At 46.2% G+C, this 26,214-nt stretch overlaps 1 protein-coding gene across 8 annotated transcripts in view; it reads left to right on the forward strand.

The window, feature by feature from the left end:
- The window catches only part of CRTC2 (CREB regulated transcription coactivator 2), a 56,840-nt gene extending 48,276 nt beyond the window's left edge, over window positions 1-8,564 (forward strand). For 6 of the 8 annotated variants that reach the window (XM_029580553.1, XM_029580557.1, XM_029580551.1 and 3 more), the window contains 4 exons: window positions 5,417-5,653; window positions 6,626-6,712; window positions 6,911-7,124; window positions 7,285-8,564. In XM_029580553.1, coding sequence (XP_029436413.1) covers window positions 5,417-5,653; window positions 6,626-6,712; window positions 6,911-7,124; window positions 7,285-7,490 — 744 coding nt within the window. In that variant the 3' untranslated portion in view covers window positions 7,491-8,564. The remainder of the gene's footprint in view (window positions 1-5,416; window positions 5,654-6,625; window positions 6,713-6,910; window positions 7,125-7,284) is intronic. The other 2 variants (XM_029580550.1, XM_029580555.1) reach the window with 2 other exon arrangements.
- Window positions 8,565-26,214: the final 17,650 nt, after the last annotated feature.

Here is a 26,214-nt window from a genome sequence, read left to right on the forward strand (position 1 = left end):
CAACGTTTCCTACGCGTTGTGGTGCTGGGTCATCATTATCAGTTTTGGGTGCTGCCCTTTGGCTTAGCCACCGCCTCCAGAATCTTTTCCAAGATTAAGGTAGTCAAGGCGGAGCATTTAGAAAAGATGGGATCCTGGTGCACCCATACTCGGACGATTGGCTGATCCGGGTCAAGTCTGTGGAAGGAAGACTCCTGGTGACCAACAAGATGATCTCCTTATTACAGGAACTCGGTTGGGTGGTAGACCTTTCCAAGAGTAAGAGACCTTGGTGTGCTTCTAGACAACCAACTCAACCTAAGCAAATTCGTAAACAATACCACCAAGGAATGCTTCTTCAAATTGCAAGTATTAAAAAAATTAAAACCATTTCTGCACTTCTGAGATTTCCGCCTGGTACTACAATCTATCATCCTCCCGAAACTGGATTACTGCAACTCACTCCTTCTGGGCCTTCCCGCCAGCACTATCAAACCACTTCAGATGGTCCAGAACGTGACGGCCAGGATCCTCACAAACACCAACAAAAGGGAACACATCACCCCTATCCTCCAGAACCTTCACTGGCTGCCCATTAAATTCAGGATACTCTTTAAAGCCCTCATGATGATACACAAGGCATTACACAACATCCCCCCCCTCAACCTAACTTTCCAACTTCAACAGCAAATTTCCAAGAGACCCATCAGAAGTGCATACAAGGATATGCTACACACCCAGCTGGCAAAACCCTCACTGAGGAAACGCGCCCCTTCCACTGCGAGTCCCCCACTTTGGAATTCGCTCCCTCCGGACCTCCGCCAAGAACCCTGCCTTCTGGTATTCAAAAAGAAGCTAAAGACTTGGCTATTCAGCCAAGCGTTCCCTGAGAGCTAAGATCTGATGAATTGAACTTTATAGACGCTGGTCCACCTATCCCACTGTAAATATGTTTTGAATTGTACTTTATTTTAGCTAATCGTGTTTGGAATTGTAGTCCATCTGTTTCACTGTAAGTTCATTTTCAACCTGTTCCAATGTATCCGCCCCAGAGGCGACAGTTCAGTTCTCTGTAAACCGGGGCGATATGTATGCTATACAGGAACATCGGTATATAAAAATTAAAAATAAATAAATAAGAGCAGCTTCAAGCCTTCCCAGTCCTTGGAGTATCTGGGAGTCGGTTCGACACCAGGCGGGGCAAGGTCTTTCTTCCATCTACACAGATACAGAAGTTGATGTACCAGTGCGTCAGTTGGTAAACACTGTACGCCTGACGATGTGGAGCTATCTCCAAGTTCTCGGTTTGATGGTAACCCTGGAAGGTAGTGCTTTGGGTGAGGGCACAAATGCGTCCTCTTCAACACTCATTGCTATCACGTTGGAACCCACAGTCTCAGGACTATTCGGTTCTTCTCCACTTACCGATGGGAGTGTCCCTGTCCCCCCTGAACTGGCTGGTTCTCACAACAGATGTGAGTCTCTGGGGCTGAGAACTCATTATCAGGAGCCTGACGGCCCAGGGACATTGGACAGAAGCGGAGGACCTCTGGAACATCAATCGCCTGGAAGCCTGGGCAGTCAGTTTGGCGTGTTTACAGTTTAGCCACAGACTCCAGGGCCAAGCGGTCTGCGTGATGTTGGACAATGCAGCAACAGTGGCCTACATCAATCGCCAGGGAGGAACCAAGAGCCAACAAGTGTCACAGGAGATAGACCCCTTTATGGAGCAGGCGGAAGTACATCTACAGATGATTTCAGCCTCCCACATCGCAGGAAAAGACAACATCAGAGCAGACTTTCTAAGCCGGGAGAGTCTGGATCCAGGACAGTGGGAATTGTCGGCCAAAGTGTTTCAACTGATAGTAGATCGTTGGGGCCTCCTGTCAACAGACCTACTGGCTGCATCCCACAATGTGAAGGTCCCTCAATTCTTCAGTCACAGAAGAGATCCGTGGTCCCTGGGAGTCAACACCCTCTTTCAGATCTGGCCAGAAGATGAGTTGCTATATGCCTTCCCTCCATGGCCCCTGCTGGGTAGGGTCATTTGCAGAATCGAACACCACAGGGTACTAATCCTGCTAGTAGCTCCAGATTGGCCCAGGCACTGTGATATGCGGACTTGCGGAGACTCCTGGTAGAGAACCCCCTGCACCTCCCACCACACAGGGACCTATTACAGCAGGGCCCAGTCCTTCACAAGGACCGACTCGATTCTATCTTAAAGTCTGGCTTTTGAGAGAGCTCGCCTGATGAAGCGAATATATTCTGCGGCAGTAATTGTCACCTTACTCGGTGCTCGGAAGTTCTCCATGTTGCAAGCATATGTACGGGTCTGGAGAGTATTTGAGGCCTGGTGCAAGGAACATGGAATTTTTGCAAGACAGCTTGAATAAAGGTTTGGCCCTTAACTCCTTGAAGGTGCAGGTAGTGGCTCTCTCCTGTTTCAGGGGTGAGGTGAATAGGGTGGCTCGTTTCCTGAAGGGAGTGAAGCACCTTCGGCCTTCCTTGCGGTTGTCGGTCCCCTCGTGGAATCTTAATTTAGTGCTGGAATTTTTGGCAGGTCCTTCCTTTCAGCCACTGTGCAGTCTTTCCTTCCGTTTATTGACTTTTAAAACGGTGTTCCAGGTAGTTATATGCTTGATACGTTGCATCTGTGAACTGCAGGGATTATCATGCCAGGAACCTTTCCTCCAGATGACTCCAGAAGCACTGCAGCTATGTACTGTTCCATTCTTCTTGCCCAAGGTAGTCTTGGAGTTTCATTTGAACCAGTCTATTTCGTTGCCATTTCTGGATAAACTCAAGGACGTGGAGGAATACTGGCTCTTCTGTCATTTGGATGTCAAGAGACTTTTAGTGTGGTATCTGGAAGTCTCAGAACCGGTCTGAAAGACGGACTGCCTGTTTGTCCTTCATGGCGGAAAGAAGCAGGGCGAACCAGCTTCGCAGGCTACCATAGCTCGCTGGATTAAGGAGGTGATCATGGGAGCCTATAATAGAGGCTGGAAATCCATTACTTTCTCAGATTAAGGCTCATTCCACTAGGGTTCAGGCAGTCTCATGGGAAGAGGTCAGACTCCCGTCGATATCTGCTGGGCGGTGACATGGTCCTCCATGCACACCTTCTGCAGGTTCTATCATCTGGACGTACAAGCCCAAGAAGATGCTGCCTTTGCATGGGCGGTGTTGACTGGATCGCAGGCAGCCTCCCACCTTGATCGGGAGTAGCTTTTGTACATCTCATTGATCCTGAGTCCATCTGGCTGCACGCTAGGAAATGGAGAAATTACTTACTTGATAATTTCGTTTTCCTTAGTGTAGACAGATGGATTCAGGATCCCACCCACCGCTGCCCAAGCTCTGAACCATGGGTTCTCCCGTGGAATGGGCCTCGAATCCAAGGGATTACAGGTAAGCGTTCATCCAGTCCTTAGATTAAGGTACCTATATTCTTACTGGAGCTCATTGTTTATGGTTAATTGAGTACAGTTACGGTTATCCATTTTTAATCATATTTTAGTCATATTTTCAATTAAGTCCTTTCACTAGTATATCCACAATAGCTTTTGAAGAGAATACTGGAGAGCTGAGGTCACTGCAGTGGTGCATATATGGTGATATCAGCTTTGCAAGCTGACTCTATCTCCATCTGCTGGCAGGGGAGCACATAATCCATTGCTTTACACTAAAGAAAATGAAATTATCAGGTAGTAATTTCTCCAGTACAGACTTTGTCCCAGTGCAGACAGCATGAGAATGATCTTTATTATCAAACTGAAAATGATCCATGTTTAAGAGAATTTAATGCAGTGGGCTTGGTTGGTCCCTTTTACTTCGGGGGATACCCAGCAGTCGACCAGTCTTTCTGATTGTAGCCCTGTAAGGAGAACAGCTCTAACTGATGACAGAAAAGAGGAGATTTAAATCTTTTTTTTTTTTTTTAATTTCCTGTTACTTTTGGCTTGTAGCTAAATTGAAACTTGCCGTACCTAAGACTATAATACCCTGAGGCCTCCAGGCTATGCTTATTCCTGCCCTTTCCTGCCTTTGAGATGAGATGGATCTGATGCTCGGCATATTGAGACAGGAGACCAAAGATATGAACTCACGGCACAGAGTTACATCTGCTAAAGAGCAGGTCCATATTTGGGTGGGGGAGGCAACACGTAACTTGTGTGTGAATTTTCACATAGGACTAATGTTAAAACAAGCTCGTGTATCAGCACACAAGCAAAGATGTGATGGAATTTAGAATTGCGTGCGAACTTGCATGTGTGTGTGTTTAAAATGCATCAACGGCATTTTTAAGCGGTTACTCGAGCACAGGTAGTGTGCGGGTCTTCCGTAGGACTTTGTTGGCTTTTACGTGCATATGTCGGAGAATTTTAAAACACGCTCGCGTGAGGCGCATTCCCAGTTTTCCAGTTAACCCACCAGTTTGTCCAGTTAATATCGAGGGCTTCCAGACCCTTCTGGTTCTTCATCCTGCACGCCGCCCAGTAGACCCAGACCCCTAAAACGCGAGATCTGCTGACCTGACCTCATCAGGAGCAGCAGTAAAGTGACGCAGATAACAAGCGTACGCGTGCGGCGGTTTCCGGTTTTGAAATATGGAGGTAATCGCCTAAGTGTTGGCCCCTCCCCTTTTCCCAGCCCCTTGTTTTTCCACGCGTACATAATTCACGGCTTTTTAAAATCCCCGTTGCTTGCACACAGCCCACGCCTTTACAGTCGACCTCGTTCTTGTCAAAATCCCAGCTCTGCTCCCCGGAATGCCTAATTTTTATGCACAAAATCGGGTTAGTTGCTTTCATGCGCACAAGCACCACACAGCTTTATAAAGAGCTGTTTCCATGCATGTAAAAGGATGAAATTTCACCCCTTAAAATGCAGCTTGGATTCTTTTATAAGGGAAGCCTGACCAAAAGAAACCACTAATTTAGAGATGACTGAAGCTTCAGCAAAAGGTTTCAGGTGCACCGTATGGGAGGCTTTGTGTACATGTGGTGCCTGTCACCTTGTTGATTGTTTGCTGATGAGAGCAGTTCTGCTATTCAGAGCTTTACTAACTGTAATATAGATCAGGTTGACTGAAGATGGAAAGGGGGTATTTTACACTGAGTATCCTTTGAGTCTTTGTCCCATTTCTTTCATTGTGTTAGGTCTGATTAATTGATTTGGGTTATATAAGGAAGGTGATTTAGGATGATATGATGTCCCCAATGGAAGTGAAATGCACGTTGGTGCTACCTTTATGCCCTGATCCGTTTATTAAAGAATTTTAATATTACTTGCACTTACTTGTGGTTTTTTTGCTGGGTGCTTCTCGCTGTTGCTGTTGCTTGACCCTTTGTGCAAAGGAGAAACCATCTGATCCCTTTCTATCTGCAGTACGAATGTGTTTACTTAACTAGTTTTTGTTGTGTTATTGCAGGGTGTGCCCTTGGATACCAGCAAACTACCAGCAGAGCAGAGACTTCCACTGTACCCCTACAACTCCAGCCTGCTAATGCAACCCCAACATCCTCAGGGAATGGAGCCGTCGCACCATTCTCAGCAGCCGCTGCATCAAAGCACAACCACACAGCAGCGGGACTACACCTCACAGTGCCACCACAACTCAGCCATGCAGCAGTATAACCATCTGGTGGGAGATGTTAATCTGGGAAACGTAAGTACTGTCAAGCTGCCCTCTTTACCTTTGCAGAAGTAGGTGCAGTGTGGGATTCATCTGCCTGAGGCAGATAACAGAAGAGGGTCGACCTGAGACCTGCCTGGGATAAGAACAGTGGCCCAAGCCTGAGACCCGCTCTGTCTTGGATGGCAAAAGCAGCACATTCCTGAAGTCTGCACTGGGCGAGGGGGGGATGATATCAGTGACACAGGCCCAAGGCCTGCTTTTTCTGAAACAAAATAAAGACAGACTTAGGCCAGTAATTCCGGTGTTAGAGGATCATTATTTGCATGGGTGTTAGGTACACCGAAAGGAGGCAAGTGGTTTTTCTGATGGCTCCCTTACAAGGTGCAAATTAAGCCACACTGGGGGATTTTCAAAACAGTGCAGGCGGGCACAAAGTTCCCAGGGGCTCTTCCCCCCAGACTTAGCATCTGTTCTCAAAGAGAAAAAGCACCCATGCACGTGCCCTTTGAAAATTACCCAAGGAAAAAAAGGTTCCCGCAGAGATCTGCATCTGCTTCCTCAGCGGATTATTTCTCCACGCAAAGCGACTTCCTCACCTTTGAAAACCTAGAGCTATGCATTTTTCTCCCCCTCGGCCTGCAACCATGGGGGTAAAACTATCCATGCAGGGTGGAGAGTTATCAACTAGCACGTTTACCTGTGGAAGCAGCTCATTACACGCCAGCTCGCTCAGAACGGGTGGTAATGTGGGCAGAATTAGGTGAAAGAAAGTTTTTAAGAAAAGTAGAAACTAGGTTGTTACGGCGATGGCCAGTGACGCTGCAGTTGTAACATTTTCAGCCAGAGAGCACAGGCTGCGGTCTTTCGGCATTCGTACTTAGCGCGTGTCCTTGCAGCACGTGGAAAATGCTAGCTTGGCACCGATGCTGCCCCTTGGCTGGGAGTAGTGTGCATGCTGACACTACCATTTCTGTCCCTGATTCTCTCTTTCAATCTCTGCAGCAGGCATCTCTGCTCAGCTGTCTCTTTGATGACACATACTTTGACCATCAACTTGCAGCCCGACAAGCAAGTGCCTTGTCAGAGCAGGTACAGTACAGCTTGCAGCTTTGCTTCTTCCAGAAACCTTCAGAGCTGTTGCTCTCTGCTTTGGCCTGCTTCCTCCTCTTGCTGTCTTTGGTTCTTATCTCCAGACAGAGCAGGATGAATTTGTATTTTGCAAGGGACACTTCTGGGGAGAGTGAGTTTGCTTATCTCCTATATACAAACCTCTTTTTCTTTCCTTAGTTTGAGCAATTTAATATGGTCGAAAATCAGACTGGCTGCTTCGGGCTTAATAACAACATGTACTTAGGGGAGCCGGGAACTCTGCATTATCAGCAAGTGGACAACATGGCCCTGATGGGGAGTAACAGCAGCCTTCATGACCCCCGGTTACTGACCAAGCAGAACCTGAGCAACTGTAACCGGCATGGATCGGTTCCTAACATCATCCTGACAGGTGTGTCTCTCACCTCGGTAGATGGCTCAGGGCACGTGTGATGACTCTGCCTCCCCTGACTGAAATCTGAGGGTCATTTTTCCCCACATTGCTCATGTCTCCCAAGTGCTGGTGCAGAAATCTCATAATTTACTTTCTTTCCCTGTTTGTCTCTGTGCAGGTGACTCTCCCCCTCCAGGCTTTTCAAAGGAAATCACATCGGCCTTGGCCGGCGTTCCAGGCTTTGAGGTGGACACGTCCCTGGGGCTGGATGAGGACCTGAAGATTGAACCACTCACACTGGACGGTCTGAATATGCTCAGTGACCCTTATGCCCTTTTGACAGACCCCACAGTAGAGGACTCCTTCCGCACAGACCGTCTCTGACAGAGCTAGGGGTGCAGGACTCCCTCCTCCTATACCATTTCTGACTGATCCCAAGGTGCAGGGTTCCTTCTGCACAGACCACCGTTGGCACGTGGAGTGCAGAGTCCAGCAACATGTACCATCTTCAACAGACCCTGGGGGTGCAAAGGTCACGCTGCATAGATTGTCTCGCGACAGATCGTTGTACGGCTTTGCCAGACCCCACGGTACAGGATTCCTGCCTCATGGAATGGATGCAGTGAGAAGAGAATCTGCCAGAATACCACAGGGAAACGAAAAGTACTTAGAGCATTGGAAACAAACTGAAAAGCCAGAAAGACTTTATCCAAGTCTGTAGTAGAAGCTTTTCTCCCATTTGTTCTGTGTTTTTTTTATATATATAAATTATATAAAGACGTACAAACAGCGGCGGCAGAGATAAAAACCCTCCCAGTTGTCACTTTAGGAATAAGCATCTCTGATGCTGTGTAATTCCACGGAATGTGTTTATCATGTTACAGCTACGTGATGCCAAGTTATGTGTATATATGGTGCTGTGCGGGGCCATTGATTACCGCCTATGGCCCAGCTGCATCTCTAACCTTACAGCAAATACTCACATTTTTCCGAAAGTCTTTCCACTGAAGGCAACTTTTTTTTTTTTTACGATAATATGTACATATTTTTCCCTAATGTAATATTAGCCAGTAGTGCAGTGTACATAATGTGTGACATTAGCTAGTAGTGTTTAGAATTCCAACAAAGGTAATGTCATGGTCAGAGCTAAAAATTCTTTTAAAAAAAAGTTTCTATTCATTTATATTATGAAATTTGTTGTATTTTGGAGGTTTTTTTTAATATGTATTTTTGTGGTTGGGGGTTGGATGTATAAAGCACTTGTAACTTTGGTCTGTCTTCAGGTCATGTGATGTACGTCTGCTCGTCTTGGCAGCAGAGGTGACATTTGACACTGGTTGTTGGTATGTGATGAAAGGAGGGGGGGGTTTATAGCTGAGGAGTCTTCCGCCATGCAGAAGATGATTTAGTGCAACTTTAGCATTTTTAAATGTCAATAAAAGTTATATTCATATTTCATGAAGATAAGATTGTGACCTGATATTGATGAGAGGGCATCTTTGGATGGTAACACAGGTCATTTGTAACATTACCTTAGTGCCTGGAGAGCAGTTGATGCACGGAGACCAACTAAGACCAATTCCTGGATGCCAGAGAGTCATATGGACTTTTCAGGAATCAGAACCTCTGCTGAATCTAAGTGCAATTTATTTTATTTACCTGTGCTTTAATGTAATAGAGCTTTCTATGTGCCAAAGTTTGTGCCTTGTTTTGTTAGTAAGGGACAGATTTGATATTGAAACCTGAAAGTGAGCTATTTTGTCCCAGGGGTCAATCTGATCCTTTGGGCTGTGCTTAGCCAGGAGACAGGAAGTACTAAAGCTTCTTGTGTCCAGCAAAGTAAAAGTTTAACTTAGTAAGCCAATCAGGGGGAGAGTATCAAACTCAATTGCAGATACAGAGTCCTGAGAACAACCTTGACCAAAGGTTAACTGTTTAACTCCCTGCCCCTCTGCCCACCCACCCCTAGGTTTATTTTTCTGATATAGTCTGTCTAAATACATAATTGGCAACAAGATAAATTAATAAATTGGTATTGCCTTAGGTGTTATCCATCAAATACATTTACTAAAATGAGGACTATCCAATGTAACTATTAAGAACATAAGAAAATGCCATACTGGGTCAGACCAAGGGTCCATCAAGCCCAGCATCCTGTTTCCAACAGTGGCCAATCCAGGCCATAAGAACCTGGCAAGTACCCAAAAACTAAGTCTATTCCATGTTACCATTGCTAATGTCAGTGGCTATTCTCTAAGTGAACTTAATAGCAGGTAATGGACTTCTCCTCCAAGAACTTATCCAATCCTTTTTTAAACAGCTATACTAACTGCACTAACCACATCCTCTGGTAACAAATTCCAGAGTTTAATTGTGCGTTGAGTAAAAAAGAACTTTCTCCGATTAGTTTTAAATGTGCCCCATGCTAACTTCATGGAGTGCCCCCTAGTCTTTCTACTATCCGAAAGAGTAAATAACCGATTCACATCTACCCATTCTAGACCTCTCATGATTTTAAACACCTCTATCATATCCCCCCTCAGTCGTCTCTTCTCCAAGCTGAAAAGTCCTAACCTCTTTAGTCTTTCCTCATAGGGAAGTTGTTCCATTCCCCTTATTTTGGTAGCCCTTCTCTGTACCTTCTCCATCGCAATTATATCTTTTTTGAGATGCGGCGACCAGAAATGTACACAGTATTCAAGGTGCGGTCTCACCATGGAGCGATACAGAGGCATTATGACACTTTCCGTTTTATTCACCATTCCCTTTCTAATAATTCCCAACATTGTTTGCTTTTTTGACTGCCGCAGCACACTGAACCGACGATTTCAATGTGTTAACCACTATGACGCTTAGAACTCTTTCTTGGGTTGTAGCACCTAATATGGAACCCAACATTGTGTAATTATAGCATGGGTTATTTTTCCCTATATGCATCACCTTGCACTTATCCACATTAAATTTCATCTGCCATTTGGATGCCCAATTTTCCAGTCTCACAAGGTCTTCCTGCAATTTATCACAATCTGCTTGTGATTTAACTACTCTGAACAATTTTGTGTCATCTGCAAATTTGATTATCTCACTCATCGTATTTCTTTCCAGATCATTTATAAATATATTGAAAAGTAAGGGTCCCAGTACAGATCCCTTTAGGCACTCCACTGTCCACTCCCTTCCACTGAGAAAATTGTCTATTTAATCCTACTCTGTTTCCTGTCTTTTAGCCAGTTTGCAATCCATGAAAGGACATCGCCACCTATCCCATGACTTTTTACTTTTCGTAGAAGCCTCTCATGAGGAACTTTGTCAAACGCCTTCTGAAAATCCAAGTATACTATATCTACCGGTTCACCTTTATCCACATGTTTATTAACTCCTTCAAAAAAGTGAAGCAGATTAGTGAGGCAAGACTTGCCCTGGGTAAAGCCATGCTGACTTTGTTCCATTAAACCATGTCTTTCTATATGTTCTGTGATTTTGATGTTTAGAACACTTTCCACTATTTTTCCTGGCACTGAAGTCAGGCTAACCGGTCTGTAGTTTCCTGGATCGCCCCTGGAGCCCTTTTTAAATATTGGGGTTACATTTGCTATCCTCCAGTCTTCAGGTACAATGGATGATTTTAATGATAAGTTACAAATTTTTACTAATAGGTCTGAAATTTCATTTTTTAGTTCCTTCAGAACTCTGGGCTGTATACCATCTGGTCCGGGTGATTTACTACTCTTCAGTTTGTCAATCAGGCCTACCACATCTTCTAGGTTCACCGCGATTTGATTCAGTCCATCTGAATCATTACCCATGAAAACCTTCTCCATTACGGGTACCTCCCCAACATCCTCTTCAGTAAACACCGAAGCAAAGAAATCATTTAATCTTTCCGCGATGGCCTTATCTTCTCTAAGTGCCCCTTTAACCCCTTGATCATCTAACGGTCCAACTGACTCCCTCACAGGCTTTCTGCTTCGGATATATTTAAAAAAGTTTTTACTGTGAGTTTTTGCCTCTACAGCCAACTTCTTTTATTTATTTATTTATTTTTAATTTTTATATACCGAAGTTCTTGTTGGAATTACAAATCACTCCGGTTTACATAAAACGATTAACTGCCCAACAGCGGATGGGGGCTTTACATAGAACTGTAGAACATAAGGAACAATAAAACCGGATGTCAATTTAACATAGTAATAATAAATATAATATAATATAATATGTACATACAATTTAACTTTTCAGATTCTCTCTTAGCCTGTCTTATCAATGTTTTACATTTAACTTGCCAATGTTTATGCTTTATCCTATTTTCTTCTGTGGAGCCTTTATTCTGAGGGAAATCATCTGGAAACTTAGGGCTTGCCCCATTTGCTCAGAACTCTCTTCCTTGAAAAAGGAGCTGGCTGAAGTTAAAGCTGAATTAGATGCAATAAAGAAAGTTTCACCCACTTTACATTACTCAGGAATTAATTCCCCATTACCACAGAAAAACCAAAAGTCAAGGAAAAAGGGATTTACAGTGGGCTCAGGTAGGATAAGACCTGTGACCCACAGACACTCGTTCATGACAGTTGTGCAGCCCACAAGTCTACCCGCCCCCACTCACACAGGGCAGTAAGGAACTCAAAAAACAACGGGATTACAGTGGGCTATGGTAGAATTAGACCTGTGATGCGGAGACACGCACTGTATCAAGTGACCCAAGTACAAAATGCCTTCTCTGTACTAAATACTGAAGAAGTTCTTGAAAAAGATTGAAGTGTTATCTGAAAAGAAAGAAGAAACCCAATGCATACAGACATTCCATAATACAATCAGTAACCAAAAGAAAAAGCTCACTATGCTGGGTGACTGTCATCAGAGGCACTAATCTGGGAACTCTCAGCAAGGGAAACACTACAGTTAAAAGCCTCCCAGGATCATCGGCCAGCAGAAATGCTATTCAAACAGTGACAATAGGACATTAGAATGTCACCCCCCAAATACAAATGCAATATAAAAAGGCAAAGTGGATAACAAAAGTCAGCTAAATAAGTCACACAGAGAGTCCAAGAAAAACATTAACCTGTACCACAACAGCTGGAAAGCTATGTGCACAAATGCTCATAGCTTGGGCAATAAAATCCCAGACCTGCAAGCCCTAATGGTGGAGGCGGACTTGGACATTGTTGCTGTCACAGAGATGTAGCTCACAGATTCACATGATTGGGATACTACCATACCGGGATATAACTTAAGAAAGGACAGAAAAGGGGGAGGAATGGTTCTTTGTCAAAAACAATATCCAAGCATCTGAACTGCAGGGAGGATGGGGCAAAGAAGCAGCTTTATGGGCTGTAATAAAAAAAAAGATGATGGGGCATCCCTTTTTATTGGCATGGTTTAAAGGCCTCCAAATCAAATTAACGTACTAGACAGACATCTGATTGAAGACATCCAAAAGATAGTAAGAAGGGAGAAGTGGTGATTGCTGGAGATTTTAATCTACCGGATGTAAACTGGAAAATCCCCTCTGCAGAATCCAACAGTAGTAGAGAGATAGTGGATGCCCTTCAAGCGGCTCTGTTCAAACAAATGGTAATGGAGCCTACGAGGGAGGGAGCTATACTCAATTTAGTGTTCACTAATGGAGACAATGTCTCTAATGTCCAGGTGGATGCTCACCTCAGCACCAGTGATCATCAAACGGTATGGTTTCATATCACTAATACGATACAGAGAAGTTGCACGAAGACCAGGGTTTTGTGTTTCAAAAACACAGACTTTGTTGAAATGGGGAAATACCTGGAGGAAGAACTAGAAGGATGGGAGAAAACGAGAGATGTGAAACAGTGGGCCAAACTAAAAGGAGAAATTACTGAAGCGACTAATATATATGTTAGAAAAGTATGAAACCTATCTGGTTCACAAAGGAGGTGGCTGATAAAATAAAAGTTAAAAGAACAGCGTTTAAGAAATATAAAAGATCCCAAAGGGAGGATCACAAGGAAGAATATCTGGTAAAACTGAGGGAGAGGAAGAAAGTAATCAAGAAAATGAAAAGACAAGCAGAAGAAAGGATTGCCAAAGAGGTAAAGCAAGGTGACAAAACATTTTTCAGATACATCAGTGAAAGGAGAAAAGTCCAAAGTGGTATAGTGAAATTGAAAGGTGAAAAGGATCAATGGGTGGAGACAGATGAAGAAATGGCAGAAATATTAAATGAATACTTCAGTTCGGTGTTCACAAAAAAAAGACCCCGGAGAAGGACCGACGCTAGTTAACAAGAAATTGGAGGGGAGTGGAATGGATGAAACTCCGTTTACGGAAGAGAATGTATGGGAAGAGCTAGGAAAACTGAAAGTGGCCAAAGCCATGGGGCCTGATGAGGTTCATGCCAGGATACTGAAGAAGCTCAGAGATGTGCTGGCGGCTCCGCTGAGTGACCTGTTCAATAGATTCCTGGAAAGGGGAGTGGTGCCGAGTGATTGGAGAAGAGCGGCGGTGGTCCCTCTTCACAAGAGTGGGAGCAGAGAGGAGGCTGGAAACTACAGGCCGGTTAGCCTCACCTCAATGGTAGGAAAAGTATTGGAGTCGCTGTCGAAGGAAAGAATAGTGAACTATCTACAAGCAGCAGAATTGATGGACCAGAGGCAGCATGGTTTCACCAAGGGAAGGTCCTGTCAGATGAATCTGATAGACATTTTTGATTGGGTGACTAAGGAATTGGATCAAGGAAGAGCGCTCGATGTCATCTACTTGGATTTTAGCAAAGCTTTTGATATGGTACCACACAGGAGGCTAATTAATAAAACGAGAAGCTTGGGAGTGAGTTTCAAGGTGGTGGCCTGGATAGCAAACTGGTTGAAGGACAGAAGACAATGTGTGATGGTAAATAGAAATTACTTGGAAGAGAGAGTGGCGATGAGCAGAGTGCCGCAAGGGTCGGTTTTGGGACTGGTCCTGTTCAATATCTTTGTGAGCGACATCGTGGACGGGATAGAAGGTAAGGTTTGTCTATTTGCGGATGATACTAAGATTTGCAACAGAGTGGACATGCCGGAAGGAGTGGAGAGAATGAGACGAGATTTAAGGAAGCTGGAAGATTGGTCGAAGATATGGCAGCTGAGATTCAATGCCAAGAAGTACAGAGTCATGCATATGGGGTGTGGAAATCTGAAAGAAATGTATTCGATGGGGGGTGAAGGGCTGATGTGCACGGAGCAGGAGAGAAACCTTGGGGTGATAGTGTCTAATGATCTGAAATCGGCGAACCAATGTGATAGCTAAAGCCAGAAGAATGCTGGGCTGCATAGAGAGAGGAATATCGAGTAAGAAAAGAGAAGTGATTATCCCCTTGTACAGGTCCTTGGTGAGGCCTCACCTGGAGTACTGTGCTCAGTTCTGGAGACTGTATCTCCGAATGGACAGAGACAGGATGGAGGTGGTCCAGAGAAGGGCAACCAAAAAGGTGGAGGGTCTTCATCGAATGCCTTATGAAGAGAGATTGAAGAATCTAAATATGTATACCCTGGAGGAAAGGAGGAGCAGGGGTGATATGATACAGACCTTCAGAAACTTGAAAGGTTTTAATGATCCAAAGTCAATGGCAAACCTTTTCCATTGCAAAACAATCAGCAGAACCAGAGGTCACAATTTAAAACTCCAGAGAGGAAGACTCAGAACCAATGTCAGGAAGAATTTCTTCACGGAGAGGGTAGTGGATGCCTGGAATGCCCTTCTGGAAGAAGTGGTGAAGACTAAAACTGTGAAGGATTTCAAAGGGGCGTGGGATAAACACTGTGGCTCCATAAAGTCTAGAGGATGTGAATGAAGAGACAGTGGCTTGCAGGAATGACAGCTACTACCTGGAGATAATACCCTTATTCAATAAACATACACATGGTTAATGCGACTCCAACATTGCTCTATGCTTCAACAGCAAGAGGAAATGTGGAAAAAAGGATTTGCATTCACAAAAAAAGCAGGGAGTAGCTTGATTGTTATGGCAGTTACTACCCCGAATCAATTAAGCCTGATACTTCACTTTCAATGCATATCTAGCGTAGCTCTCTGCTTCAATGGTAGGGGGGAATGAAGAAAAGATGATTTATATACAGACAACAACAACAAGGACTGAATTACATGGTAAACATAAGCATGGGTGTAGCTTGCTTGTTACGGCGGTTACTACCCCAAATCAATTAAGCCTGATACTTCACTTTCAATGCATATCCAGTGTAGCTCTCTGCTTCAATGGCAGGGGGAAATGAAGAAAAGGAAAATTAGTATCCTTACCTAATAATTTTCGTTCCTGTAGTACCACGGATCAGTCCAGACTCCTGGGTTTGGCCCCCCCCTCTAGCAGATGGAGACAGAAGTTTACCAAACAAAACTCCGCCTCATATAGGCTGGTGCCACCTACAGTCTGGCAGTATTACGTAATGTCAAAGCAGAATGGATTATAAAAAAAACCCAAACTAACTATGTATAGTAACCGAACAACCGGAAAAAATTGGCTCATGGAACCCCCAGATGGGATCAGCACCCATGAGCTGCAGAATAACGCAATCAGTCTGCAAAAAACTAGACAGGAATACCATAGTGTGGACTCTCCAAACTGATAAGACCCTAAATAGGGCGGGACTCTGGACTGATCCGTGGTACTACAGGAATGAAAATTATCAGGTAAGGATACTAATTTTCCTTTCCCTGTACGTACCCAGATCAGTCCAGACTCCTGGGATGTACCAGAGCTTCACTTACTTGGGATAGGATCCGGAGAAGCCCGCACGCAGAACTCCTGCACCGAACGTCTCTGTCTCCGACGCCTGAACATCCAAACGATAATGTTTAGCAAAGGTGTGGAGCAACTTCCACATAGCCGCTCTACAAATTTCTTCAGGTGACACCTGATGACTTTCCGCCAAGGAAGCGGCTTGAGACAGAGTAGAGTGAGCCTGAAGACCCACAGGCAATGGCTGTCCGCTTAACAAATAAGCAGAATTGATGGTCTCCTTTAACCAACGAGCGATCGTGGTTTTAGAAGCCATATGTCCTCGACGAGGTCCACTTTAGAGGAGAAAGAGATGGTCTGACACCCTGAACTCATTGGTAAATTCCAGGTAGCGGAGCAACGCTCGGTGAACATCCAACTTCTGCAAGTCTTTTTATAATGGGGGTCCGACTGGTCTTGATCAGAAAAATCTGGAGGCTCCATGGACTGATTCAAATGGAAAGAAGACACCACCTTGTGAGGAAAGGATGGAACCGTACGCAGAGAAACGCCTAAATCAGAAATCCTCAAAAAGGGTTCTCTACATGACAACGCTTGAAGCTCCTATAGTCGGCGCACTGAGGCAATCGCTACCAAAAATACCACCTTCAAAGTGAGATCTTTCAAAGTCGCCCTAAGCAAAGGTGCAAAGGATGCCGAACACAAGGCCTTAAGAACCAAATTCAAACTCCAAGATGGACACGGTTCCCATACCGGGGGTCTCAAATGCTTCACACCCCGTAAAAAATCGGGAGACATCAGGATGCGTTGCCAGGCTCATCCCATGTATGTTACTGTGCAAGGAACCGATTGCGGCTACCTGCACTCGTAAGAACTCCAGGACAAGCCCTTCGATAAACCATCCTGAAGGAAAACCAAAATGTCAGAGACTCCCACCCGGGTAGACAACACCCCTGGCGAGACACCATGCATCAAAAACATTCCAGACCCTGACATAAGACAAGGAAGTGGAGAACTTGCGGGACTGTAACATGGTAAATACCACTGCATGTGAATACCCCTGAGACTTCAGACGTTTCCTCTCAAAAGCCATGCCGCTAGACAAAAGCATTCGACCTCATCGAAATAAACCAGACTCTGATGCGAGAAGGTCTGGCAGATCCTGAAATCTCAGAGGACCGTCGATGGCCAGATTGATCAGATCCGCGAACCATGGACGCCTCGGCCATTTGGGTGCAACGAGAATTACCTCTGACGGATGCACCTCTATTCTGTGAAGAGTTCCACCGATGAGCGGCCACAGAGGGAACACATAAAGTAGGACATCCTTTGGCCAGGGGAGAACCAGAGCGTCCACGCCCTCCGTGCACGGTTCCCTGCGGCGGGCAAAGAAGTGTGGCGCCTTGGTGTTTCTGAACATTGCCTTCAGATCCAGATAGGGTGTTCCCCATCGGGCACAAATGCGGTGAAAGGCTTAGTCTGCGAGCTCCCATTCTCCGGGCTCTAGGCAATGTAGACTGAGAAAGTCCGCCCGAATGTTGTCGACTCCAGCAATGTGGGAGGCCGCTATGCTGAACAAGCTCCTCTCCGCCCAAGAGATCAGCAACCGAGCCTCCAGTGCTACTGGTTGACTCCATGTTCCTCCCTGACGGTTGATATAAGCCACCGTGGTCGCATTGTCGGAGAGAATGCTTACCGATTTGCCGCGGAGAATTGGAAGAAATGCCTGCAGAGCTAACCTCACCGCTCTGGTCTCCAGGCAATTGATGGACCATCGAGCCTCCTGTGAGGACACCCTGCCCTGCACCGATGTCCACTGACAGACCGCTCCCCAGCCATAAAGGCTGGCATCTATGGTGACTACCATCCAATCCGGAATTACCAAAGGCACTCCCCACCTCAAGTTGTCCGGATGGAGCCACCAGGCCAGACTGGAACAAGTGTATCCCGTCAGAGGCAAAGGAAGACTAAACTGCTCTGTAACCGGGTTCCATCGGGAGAGTAATGCAGATTGCAAAGGCCTCATATGAGCGAAAGACCAAGGAACCAATTCCAAAGTCGATGTATGGAACCCAGAACCTGTAAGTAATCCCAAACGATTGGAGGAGACTTGGCTAACAAGGCCCGAATCTGACCTTGAAGTTTGATCACACGCTCCTCCGTGAGGGAAACCATGCCCTGACGAATGTCGAACAAAGCCCCCAAAAACTCCAGGTACTGTGAGGGAGTCAGTCGACTTTTGGCCAGGTTGACTACCCAACCAAGGTTTCGTAGTAACTGCAGTACCTGAAGGATCGTCTCCTGACAACGCAACTCCGACTTTGCTCGGATCAGCCAATCGTCCAAGAATGGGTGGACCAGATATCCCTCCTTGCGAAGCTGTCCTGCCACCACAACCATAATCTTGGTGAAGGTTCTGGGTGCCGTGGCCAGACTAAACGGAAGTGCCTTGAACTGATAGTGATGCCCCAGAATGTAGAAACGTAGACACTGCTGATTATCTGCTCAGATGCAGATAGGCTTCGGTGAGATCCAGAGATGCCAGAAACTCCCCTTGCCTCACCGATGCAATGACTGACCTTAGCGTTTCCATCCGGAATCGAGGAATCCGCAGACACCAGTTGACCCTCTTGAGATTGAGAATGGGTCGAAAAGTTCCTTCCTTCTTGGGGACCACGAAATAAATGGAGTACCGGCCCTTTCGGCGCTCCTCCAACAGCACCGGAATGATGGCTCCAAGGTCGAACAGCTGCTGCAGCGTTTCTTGTGCCTGGGCGCAAGGGGAGATCAGGAACCACTGGCGGGGCATACGTGCAAAATCTAACGCGTAACCGTGTCTTATCACCGATAGGACCCACTGATCTGACGATGTTTGGCCTACTCCTCGTAGAATAGCGCCAGTCTGCCGTCCACTATGGGAACCGAGGAATGAGCCGGCAGCCCATCATTGTGAAGTCTTTCCACCCAGCACAGTCTGGCCGGAACCAGGTCTACCAAAACGCCGCCCCCGAAAGGACAGAGTGTAGGACTGCTGCCTACTGGCATTGTGACGAAAGGAAGAAACCGAACCTCTGGAAGTCCTGGTCTGCCGACCTCAGTGAAAACGGGACCTGGAGGGGAAAGCTCCCCTCAACTTTGGCTTATCCACCGGTAGGCGATGCCCCTTATTCTCGCCTAATGACTGGACTAGGTCCTCCAGTTCCTTGCCGAAAAGGAGCTTACTCTTGAACGGTAAGGAACCCAGCTGAGCCTTTGAAGATACGTCTGCCGCCCAGTTACGGAGCCACAAGAGACACCATGGTCCTGGCAAATGTGCGAAGTAAATCATAAAAGGCATCCGCACTATAGGCAATGACAGCCTCCAGATGCCCCGCCTGCAGTCCTTCTTCCTGGGATAATGACTCATTGGCAAGGAGCTGTTGTGCCCAACGTAGCCCTGCTCACAACGAAAAATTACTACAGATCACTGCCCGAATCCCCAGGGCGGAGACTTAAAAAATCTTTTTAAGCTGAACCTCAAGATTACAATCTTGTAGGTCCTTAAGGGCTGGACCTCCCGTAACTGGAATGGTGGTCTTCTTTGTGACCGCGGAATCTACCTTAGGAACCCTCAAAAGCTCAAAGGCCTCCTCAGGTAAGGGATAGAGCTTATCCATAGCCTTAGCCACCTTTAGTCCCAAGTCCGGAGTGTCCCACTCCTTAAAAAGCAAGTCCGTGGCTGAAAAATGGAAAGGGAAGGATGAAGGAGGTCCCCAGAGCCCCAGTACCACAGGGTCCGTAGCACCCAGCCGAGACTCCTCTTGAGGGAGCTGAATGCCTAGCTCCCCCAGGATAGCAGGAATAAGAGGTCCTAGCTCATCCCTGCGAAAGAGCTGAACCACTTTTGGATCATCACCGTCCGGCCCGTGGGCTCCCCGTAGTCCTCCCTGTTGTCTCTCTGAGTAGCCCTTCACCCCTCCCGGTGGATGAGAGGGCAAGTCCCCGTCGTCCTTGTCCTCAGATTCCGAAGATGAATCGGAATCAGTCACCGGGGTTCTCAAGGGCTTCTGCTGCTGCCCCGGCGAGGGAGTCGCTTCCTGCAAAATCCGAGCCCATTTAGGAGGCCAGGGCTGGGAGTCTGGTAGAAGAGGCCTCTTTTTTCCTGCCCTGCGGGCCTTAAAGGCCCTATGCATAAGAAAAACAAAATTGGAGGAGAATGACTAATCCGAAGATGTCATCCCCATCCCCTGCAGCCAGAACACTGTTCTCCTCCGTGACCCTGTCCCCCTCAGGGACCCTGAGCTGCGGGGACAAACTGGGAGGAAGATCCTCCTCTCGATACGCAGCCTGCGCTGCCGAAACCATAGGTGCGAAAGGGGGCAAAATGGCACCTGCTAACGCAGCTGCCGACCTCCGGGGACCCAAAATGGCATCCGGACCCATGCTGCCGAGGAACAGAGCAGGAATCGTCCCCAGCAGCTCTCCAAATGCACCCATCACCGTCTGGACCCAAAGCACTACCCCCTTCGGGGCTGCTGAGGCGCCCTCACCCCCGGAGACACACGCAGAGCACAAGCTGTCTCTAGTCAGTCGCGCCCACACTGCACCACAGACCCAACACGTGGTCCGACGCAGCATGGAGGCCTGATCAAACGACCCCCCGCTCCTTGAAAACGCGGTGAAATGGCGAAAAAAACAAAACCCCCCCCCCCTGCGACCGGGGTAACCCTGGCGTACAGCTGCGTGAAAATAAATTTAATTTTTAATTTTTTTTTATTTTTTTTTAAGTACCTGTCCGACGCCTCTGGGTCCTGAACCTACTGGGGGGAGTGAGCCGGGCTCCCTGGTATCACCCCCAGTAGTATAAGTGTTGTTTGTTGGGTCCTCAACCCACAACAGATACAGCCTCTGGATCCAGGGGGGATGGTCCCCTCAGGACCTCACAACCCCCCGGGAGGCAGGAGACCCCGACCTGCAGGAACACACTGCTGTCTGTTTCCCTAGAAGAAAAAAAATCTGTCCATGACTATTTTTTTTTTTTAAAAGATTACTTTTGCCTAACCCTAAATCCACAGCTAGGCCCTAACTCAGACTGTAGGTTTGGCATGTCCTCCACCTGCTGGAGACAGAAGAATACTGCCAGACTGTAGGTGGCACCAGCCTATATGAAGCAGAGTTTTGTTTGGTAAACTTCTTTCTCCATCTGCCAGAGGGGGGTCCAAACCCAGGAGTCTGGACTGATCCGGGTACGTATTTATTTATTTATTTATTTAACAGTTTTTTATACCGACCTTCATAGTAAATAACCATATCGGATCGGTTTACATTTAACAAAGGAAAAACTGGGGTAACAATTCTGGTAAACAAAAGATAACAAACGAAAGGAATAAGTCAAAGTTACAATCAACAAGGAATGGAAAACTTGGAGGCTTAAACAAGCTGGAAGAAAGATAAAGGCAGAAGAATAATTATAGAGAGATACAACTGAGTAACGGGTTAAGGCTGAGTGCTTTAACCTGGAAATGCCAGTGTCCGTTGTTCAAGAAGCTGAGTGCCAAAAAACCTAGTAGGCGGTGAGGCTCAAACTAGTGGTTGTCTGGTGGGTCAGGGAAGGCTTGGTGAAAGAGCCACGTCTTGAGTCTTTTTCTGAAAGTTAAGAGGCAGAGTTCCAATCTGAGATTTGAAGGGATGTTGTTCCAGATAGATGGGCCTGCTGTTGAAAAAGCTCTGTCTTTGGTCGTAGAGAGGCGTGTGGCTTTAGTAGGGGGAAATTTCAGAGTGCCTTTGTGAATATCTCTGGTTGGTCTGTTAGAAGAGTGGAGTTTGAATGGGATTTCCAGGTCGAGTTGGAGTTGCTGATGGATGGTTTTGTGTATTAAGGTAATAGATTTGTACAGGATTCTAAAATTCACTGGTAGCCAATGTAGGTTTCTGAGGATGGGAGAGATGTGTTCACCGCAGCTGGTGCTAGTCAGCAATCTCGCTGCCGCGTTTTGTAATATCTGCAGTGTTTTGGTGGTAGATTTGGGGAGGCCTAGGAAGAGGGCACTGCAGTAGTCTATTTTGGTGAACAGTAGCGCTTGGAGGACTGTCCTGAAGTCTTGGAAAAATAAGAGTGGTCTAAGTCGTTTCAGAACCTGTAGTCTGTAGAAGCATTCTTTGGAAGTTGTGTTGACCATTTTTTTTAGGTTTAGTCGATTGTCTAATATTGCCCCAAGGTCTCTAACGTGCGTACAAGTGATGTGAGAGTTGTTTGGTGAAGGTGGAGGAAGATTGTTTTCATTTGAGGAGATGAGGAGAAGCTCAGTCTTTGAGGCGTTGAGAACCAAGTTTAAGCTGTTGAGTAGATTAGTGATGGATATAAGGCAGTTATTCCAAAAGGTGAGAGCTTTTGAGATAGATTCTGTTATAGGGATTAAAATCTGCACCTCGTCTGCGTACAGATAGTGAATAAGGTTGAGGTCTGTAAGCAGTTGGCAGAGGGGAAGGAGGTATATATTAAAGAGGGTTGGAGATAAGGAGGATCCTTGTGGTACGCCGAGGGTTGATTTTGTTAGAGGTGACTCCTTGTTGTTGATATTGACTTTAAAAGTCCTATTGTTGAGGAAGGACTTGAACCAGTCGTGGGCTGATCCGGAGATGCCGATATCCTCTAGGCGATCCAGAAGGATGGTGTGGTTGACGGTGTCGAATGCCGCCGAAATGTCTAATAGAACTAATAAAAAGGAGTGTCCTTTGTCTAACCCCATTATAATATGGTCTGTAAGCGAAATGAGGAATGTTTCCGTGTTGCGTGATTTCCGGAAGCCATATTGCGATGGGTATAGGATCTTGTGGTCCTCTAGATATTCAGAAAGCTGGGTGTTTACCAGTTTCTCCGTAATTTTGGCAATGAAAGGGAGATTGGAGATGGGTCTGAAATTAGCTAGCACATTAGGGTCTAGATTGTGTTTCTTGAGGAGGGGTTTGAGTGAAGCTGTTTTTAGACTGTCTGGGTAGCTTCCTTGAATTAGAAGGCTGTTGATGATACTTGTCAGAGGTCCTGAGATCGTGTTAGGGATGAGAAGCAGGAGTTTCGAAGGGATATTATCAGCCGGATGGCTGGATGGTTTCTGTCTTTTTAGAAGGGATTCGATCTCTTTGGTGGAGATTGATTCGAAGCTGTCAAGCTTGGGTTTAAAAAAGGAGTTGGAATACTCGCCTGATTTGAGAGGTGTTGTATTTGGAGGTAGAAGGGCGAGTGTATTTGAAATCTTCAATTGAAAAAATGAAGCGAGCTCATTAGCCTTGGATAGAGCTTGTTCGTCTGGAATAGGTGGCGGGGTTGATTTAGTGATTTGTGTTACGTAGGCAAATAGGGCCTGGGCGTCATACTGGTAATGATGTATTTTGTTGGCGTAGTATTCCTTTTTTTTTTGTAGGATGCAGGTCCTGTAGCGATGTAAGTATCCCTTGTATGCTGAGAGGGTAGATGCGTTGGGGGTTTTTCGCCATCTATTTTCTTTATGGCGTAGGTCTTGTTTCATCTGTTTTAGTTCGGTGTTGAACCAGGGTTGATTTCCCTTTTTTGTTGGATTGATTGTTTTGGAGGTCATTGGGCACCATTTGTTTGCGACTGCTTCGGTAATTTTTTGCCAGGAGGATAGGGCTGAGTCGGGATTAGATAGGTCCAGGTTAGAGAGTTCCTTGGAGAGCTCGTCGCTGAGTATATCCGATGGACATGCTTTCCTGAATTGAATGGTGGAGAGGTGCGGAGCGGTGTGTGACTGTTTGTATGTGGAGAAGGAAGCTTCTATCAAGAAATGATCTGACCAAGGGATTGGGGAACATGTGGGATCTCTAGTGCACATGAAATTAGAGTTAATGAATATTAAATCCAGGATGTGTCCAGCTTTGTGTGTGGGGTTGTTGATAGTCTGAGAGAATCCCATTGCAGTTAGGGTTGTGAGGAGGGCTTCGCAGTTCGCCGATCTAGGAATAGCGTCTGTATGGAGGTTGAAATCGCCCATAATCATTGTTGGTAGGTCTGAGTTGATATGTTTCACTATGGCTTCTATGAGGGGTGAAGGGTCCGTTTCTAAAACTCCTGGAGGAGCGTAGACTAATAGAATTTGTAGAAGTTTTGACTTGACTAACCCCAGTTCCAATTTGGACTCGGTCTTGATAGTGTGTGCGGTCAGTCTGAGTTCTTTCTTGGTGGCTAGAAGAAGTCCGCCTCCTCTCTTTTTGTGTCTATGGAAAGTGAAAATGTCATAAAGCTGGATAGGTAGTTGATTGGTTAAGGCAATGTCCGAGTTTTTTAACCAGGTTTCTGTGATGGCACAGATGTCTGGGTTGGAATCCAGGAGGTAATCATTGAGGATGTGTGTCTTTTTGGTTAAAGATTGTGCATTGAGGAGGGTTACTGAGAGTAGCGTGAGGCCTAGTAGTTGGTTCAAAGGTGACGTCATGATTGGAATAATTCTTTTTTGTATGATGTTGGTAGAGTTAGTTAAGGAGATTTTCCTCTGGTTGTGGATGATAGGGATGTTGTAAGATAGCATGATGAGTGAAGTTCTGGAAGAGGTTTGGTTTGAGAAATGTTTGGTTGGGACTGGATACAAACTGGTGAGAGTCTGTATGAATACAAGAGATGTCTGAGGGGCGGATGAGGGAAAGGTGTTTGTCTAAAAAGAGGGGTGGTTTGGGTGATTGCTGAATGGGTGTTTGTACGTTTGTTGGTTGACTGGTAGAATGCTCTGTCCTCCGTAAGCGTGGATGGGGTTGTCTGATCAGTTGCTGATAGCGGTCCTATCCAGAAGGTCCCTGCATTTAAACTTAAGCAGGGCTGTTTTGTATTTCTGGTTCAGAGACTTGTTAGAGTGCTGGTTTGCCAACGACGAGAGGAGGAGGAGTCTGTCTATTATGAGTGGGTTGTTAGCGAGAGTATTTAAGGAAGGTCACTAATTGTGAAACAGTTCATACCGGCGTTTCACCTTGCGTGGAAGTGTTGAGGATGAAGCCTGGGTAGGTGTTGGCTTCTGAGTAGAGAGATGGACCTGGGCCTGGGGCACTCCAAGGGGCGCGCTAAGGGGCAGGCCCCTTAGGTCGCGCTCCTTCGGGCGCGCGACGGACGGCGCACGACGCCGTCGGGAGTGGCCTAAATTTAAAGGGATGATAGGTGCCTTCTGATTGGCTGAGAGGCTGGTGCTGCGCTGGTCGGCGGGGCTTGGGTCCCAGGCGGGGCGGCGCCGACGAGGTCGGGATGACCGGCAGGGAGGCAGGTGAGCCGCGGCAAAGGGCTGGCCGGAACAAGGAGCCCCGATTTAAAGGGCTTACCTTTTTTTTAATTATTTAGTTCGGGCGTCAGTTCCTGTAGCCTGCTTCAGGCCTCCGATTGGTTGAGCAGGTCCCACGTGGTCAGATCGCAGGGCTGGCGGCTCGGAGCGCTGTGAGGCAGAGGCTGGGGCTGCGCTGGTCGGCGGGGCTTGGGTCCCAGGCGGGGCGGCGCCGACGAGGTCGGGATGACCGGCAGGGAGGCAGGTGAGCCGCGGCAAAAGGGAAAGTGGATTTATATTCAGACAACAATCAACAAGCACTGAATTGCACAGGCTGGGTAAACAAATAAGCATGGGAGTAGCTTGCTTATTGCTGTGGTTACTACCCCTAACCAATTAAGCTAGATACTTAACTTAGATGCAGTTCCAGCACTGTTCTCTACATTAATGGTGGGGGTGGAAGGGAAATAGAACCAAAAGGTTACTAAGGGCTAAGAGTAACATAAGTTTGAGGAAAAAAAAAAAAAAGTGTGAAAGCTTGCTGGGCAGACTGGATGGGCTGTTTGGTCTTCTTCTGCCATCGTTTCTAGGTTTCTATTAAGGTTGTCACATAAAACATGCTGCAGATATTTGAGAAGAGGATGTTTATTAAACTGATTTATAGTCCACACCCTTCAAGGCAGTTAACAATAAAAGACATACAAACATTTCAAACACGCAAAAAAATTTTTGTTACAAGAGCAGACACAAAAAAACTAGCATAATAAAATAAGCCTGCTACATAGCTTAACTAGATACGTCTAACCTCTATCTGCCTTAACTACTGGTCTCATGTAAACCTGTACTATTGCTCTTAGCAGAGGGGGACAGGTCTGAGAGTATAGCACAGTAATAATGATGCTATTTTGCCTGATTATAAGGTGAGGAAATATAAATACCCATGTCCTGGATTATGGAAATAGTGGGCCCAATATTCAGAGATATTTGGGTTTACATCTTAACTACATATAACTTAATCCAGCTAAGTTTCAAGGGATATTCAGCAGCACAGCTATGCCGCTAAATATCTGCGCACAAATTGCTACTTGCCCAGATAAGTTATATCTGACTAAGTTAGACCAACTCTCTGGCTGGTCTAACTTACCAATTAACCAGATAA

Source organism: Rhinatrema bivittatum, chromosome 16 (assembly GCF_901001135.1).
Source record: "Rhinatrema bivittatum chromosome 16, aRhiBiv1.1, whole genome shotgun sequence".
NCBI classification, from domain to species: Eukaryota; Metazoa; Chordata; class Amphibia; order Gymnophiona; family Rhinatrematidae; genus Rhinatrema; species Rhinatrema bivittatum.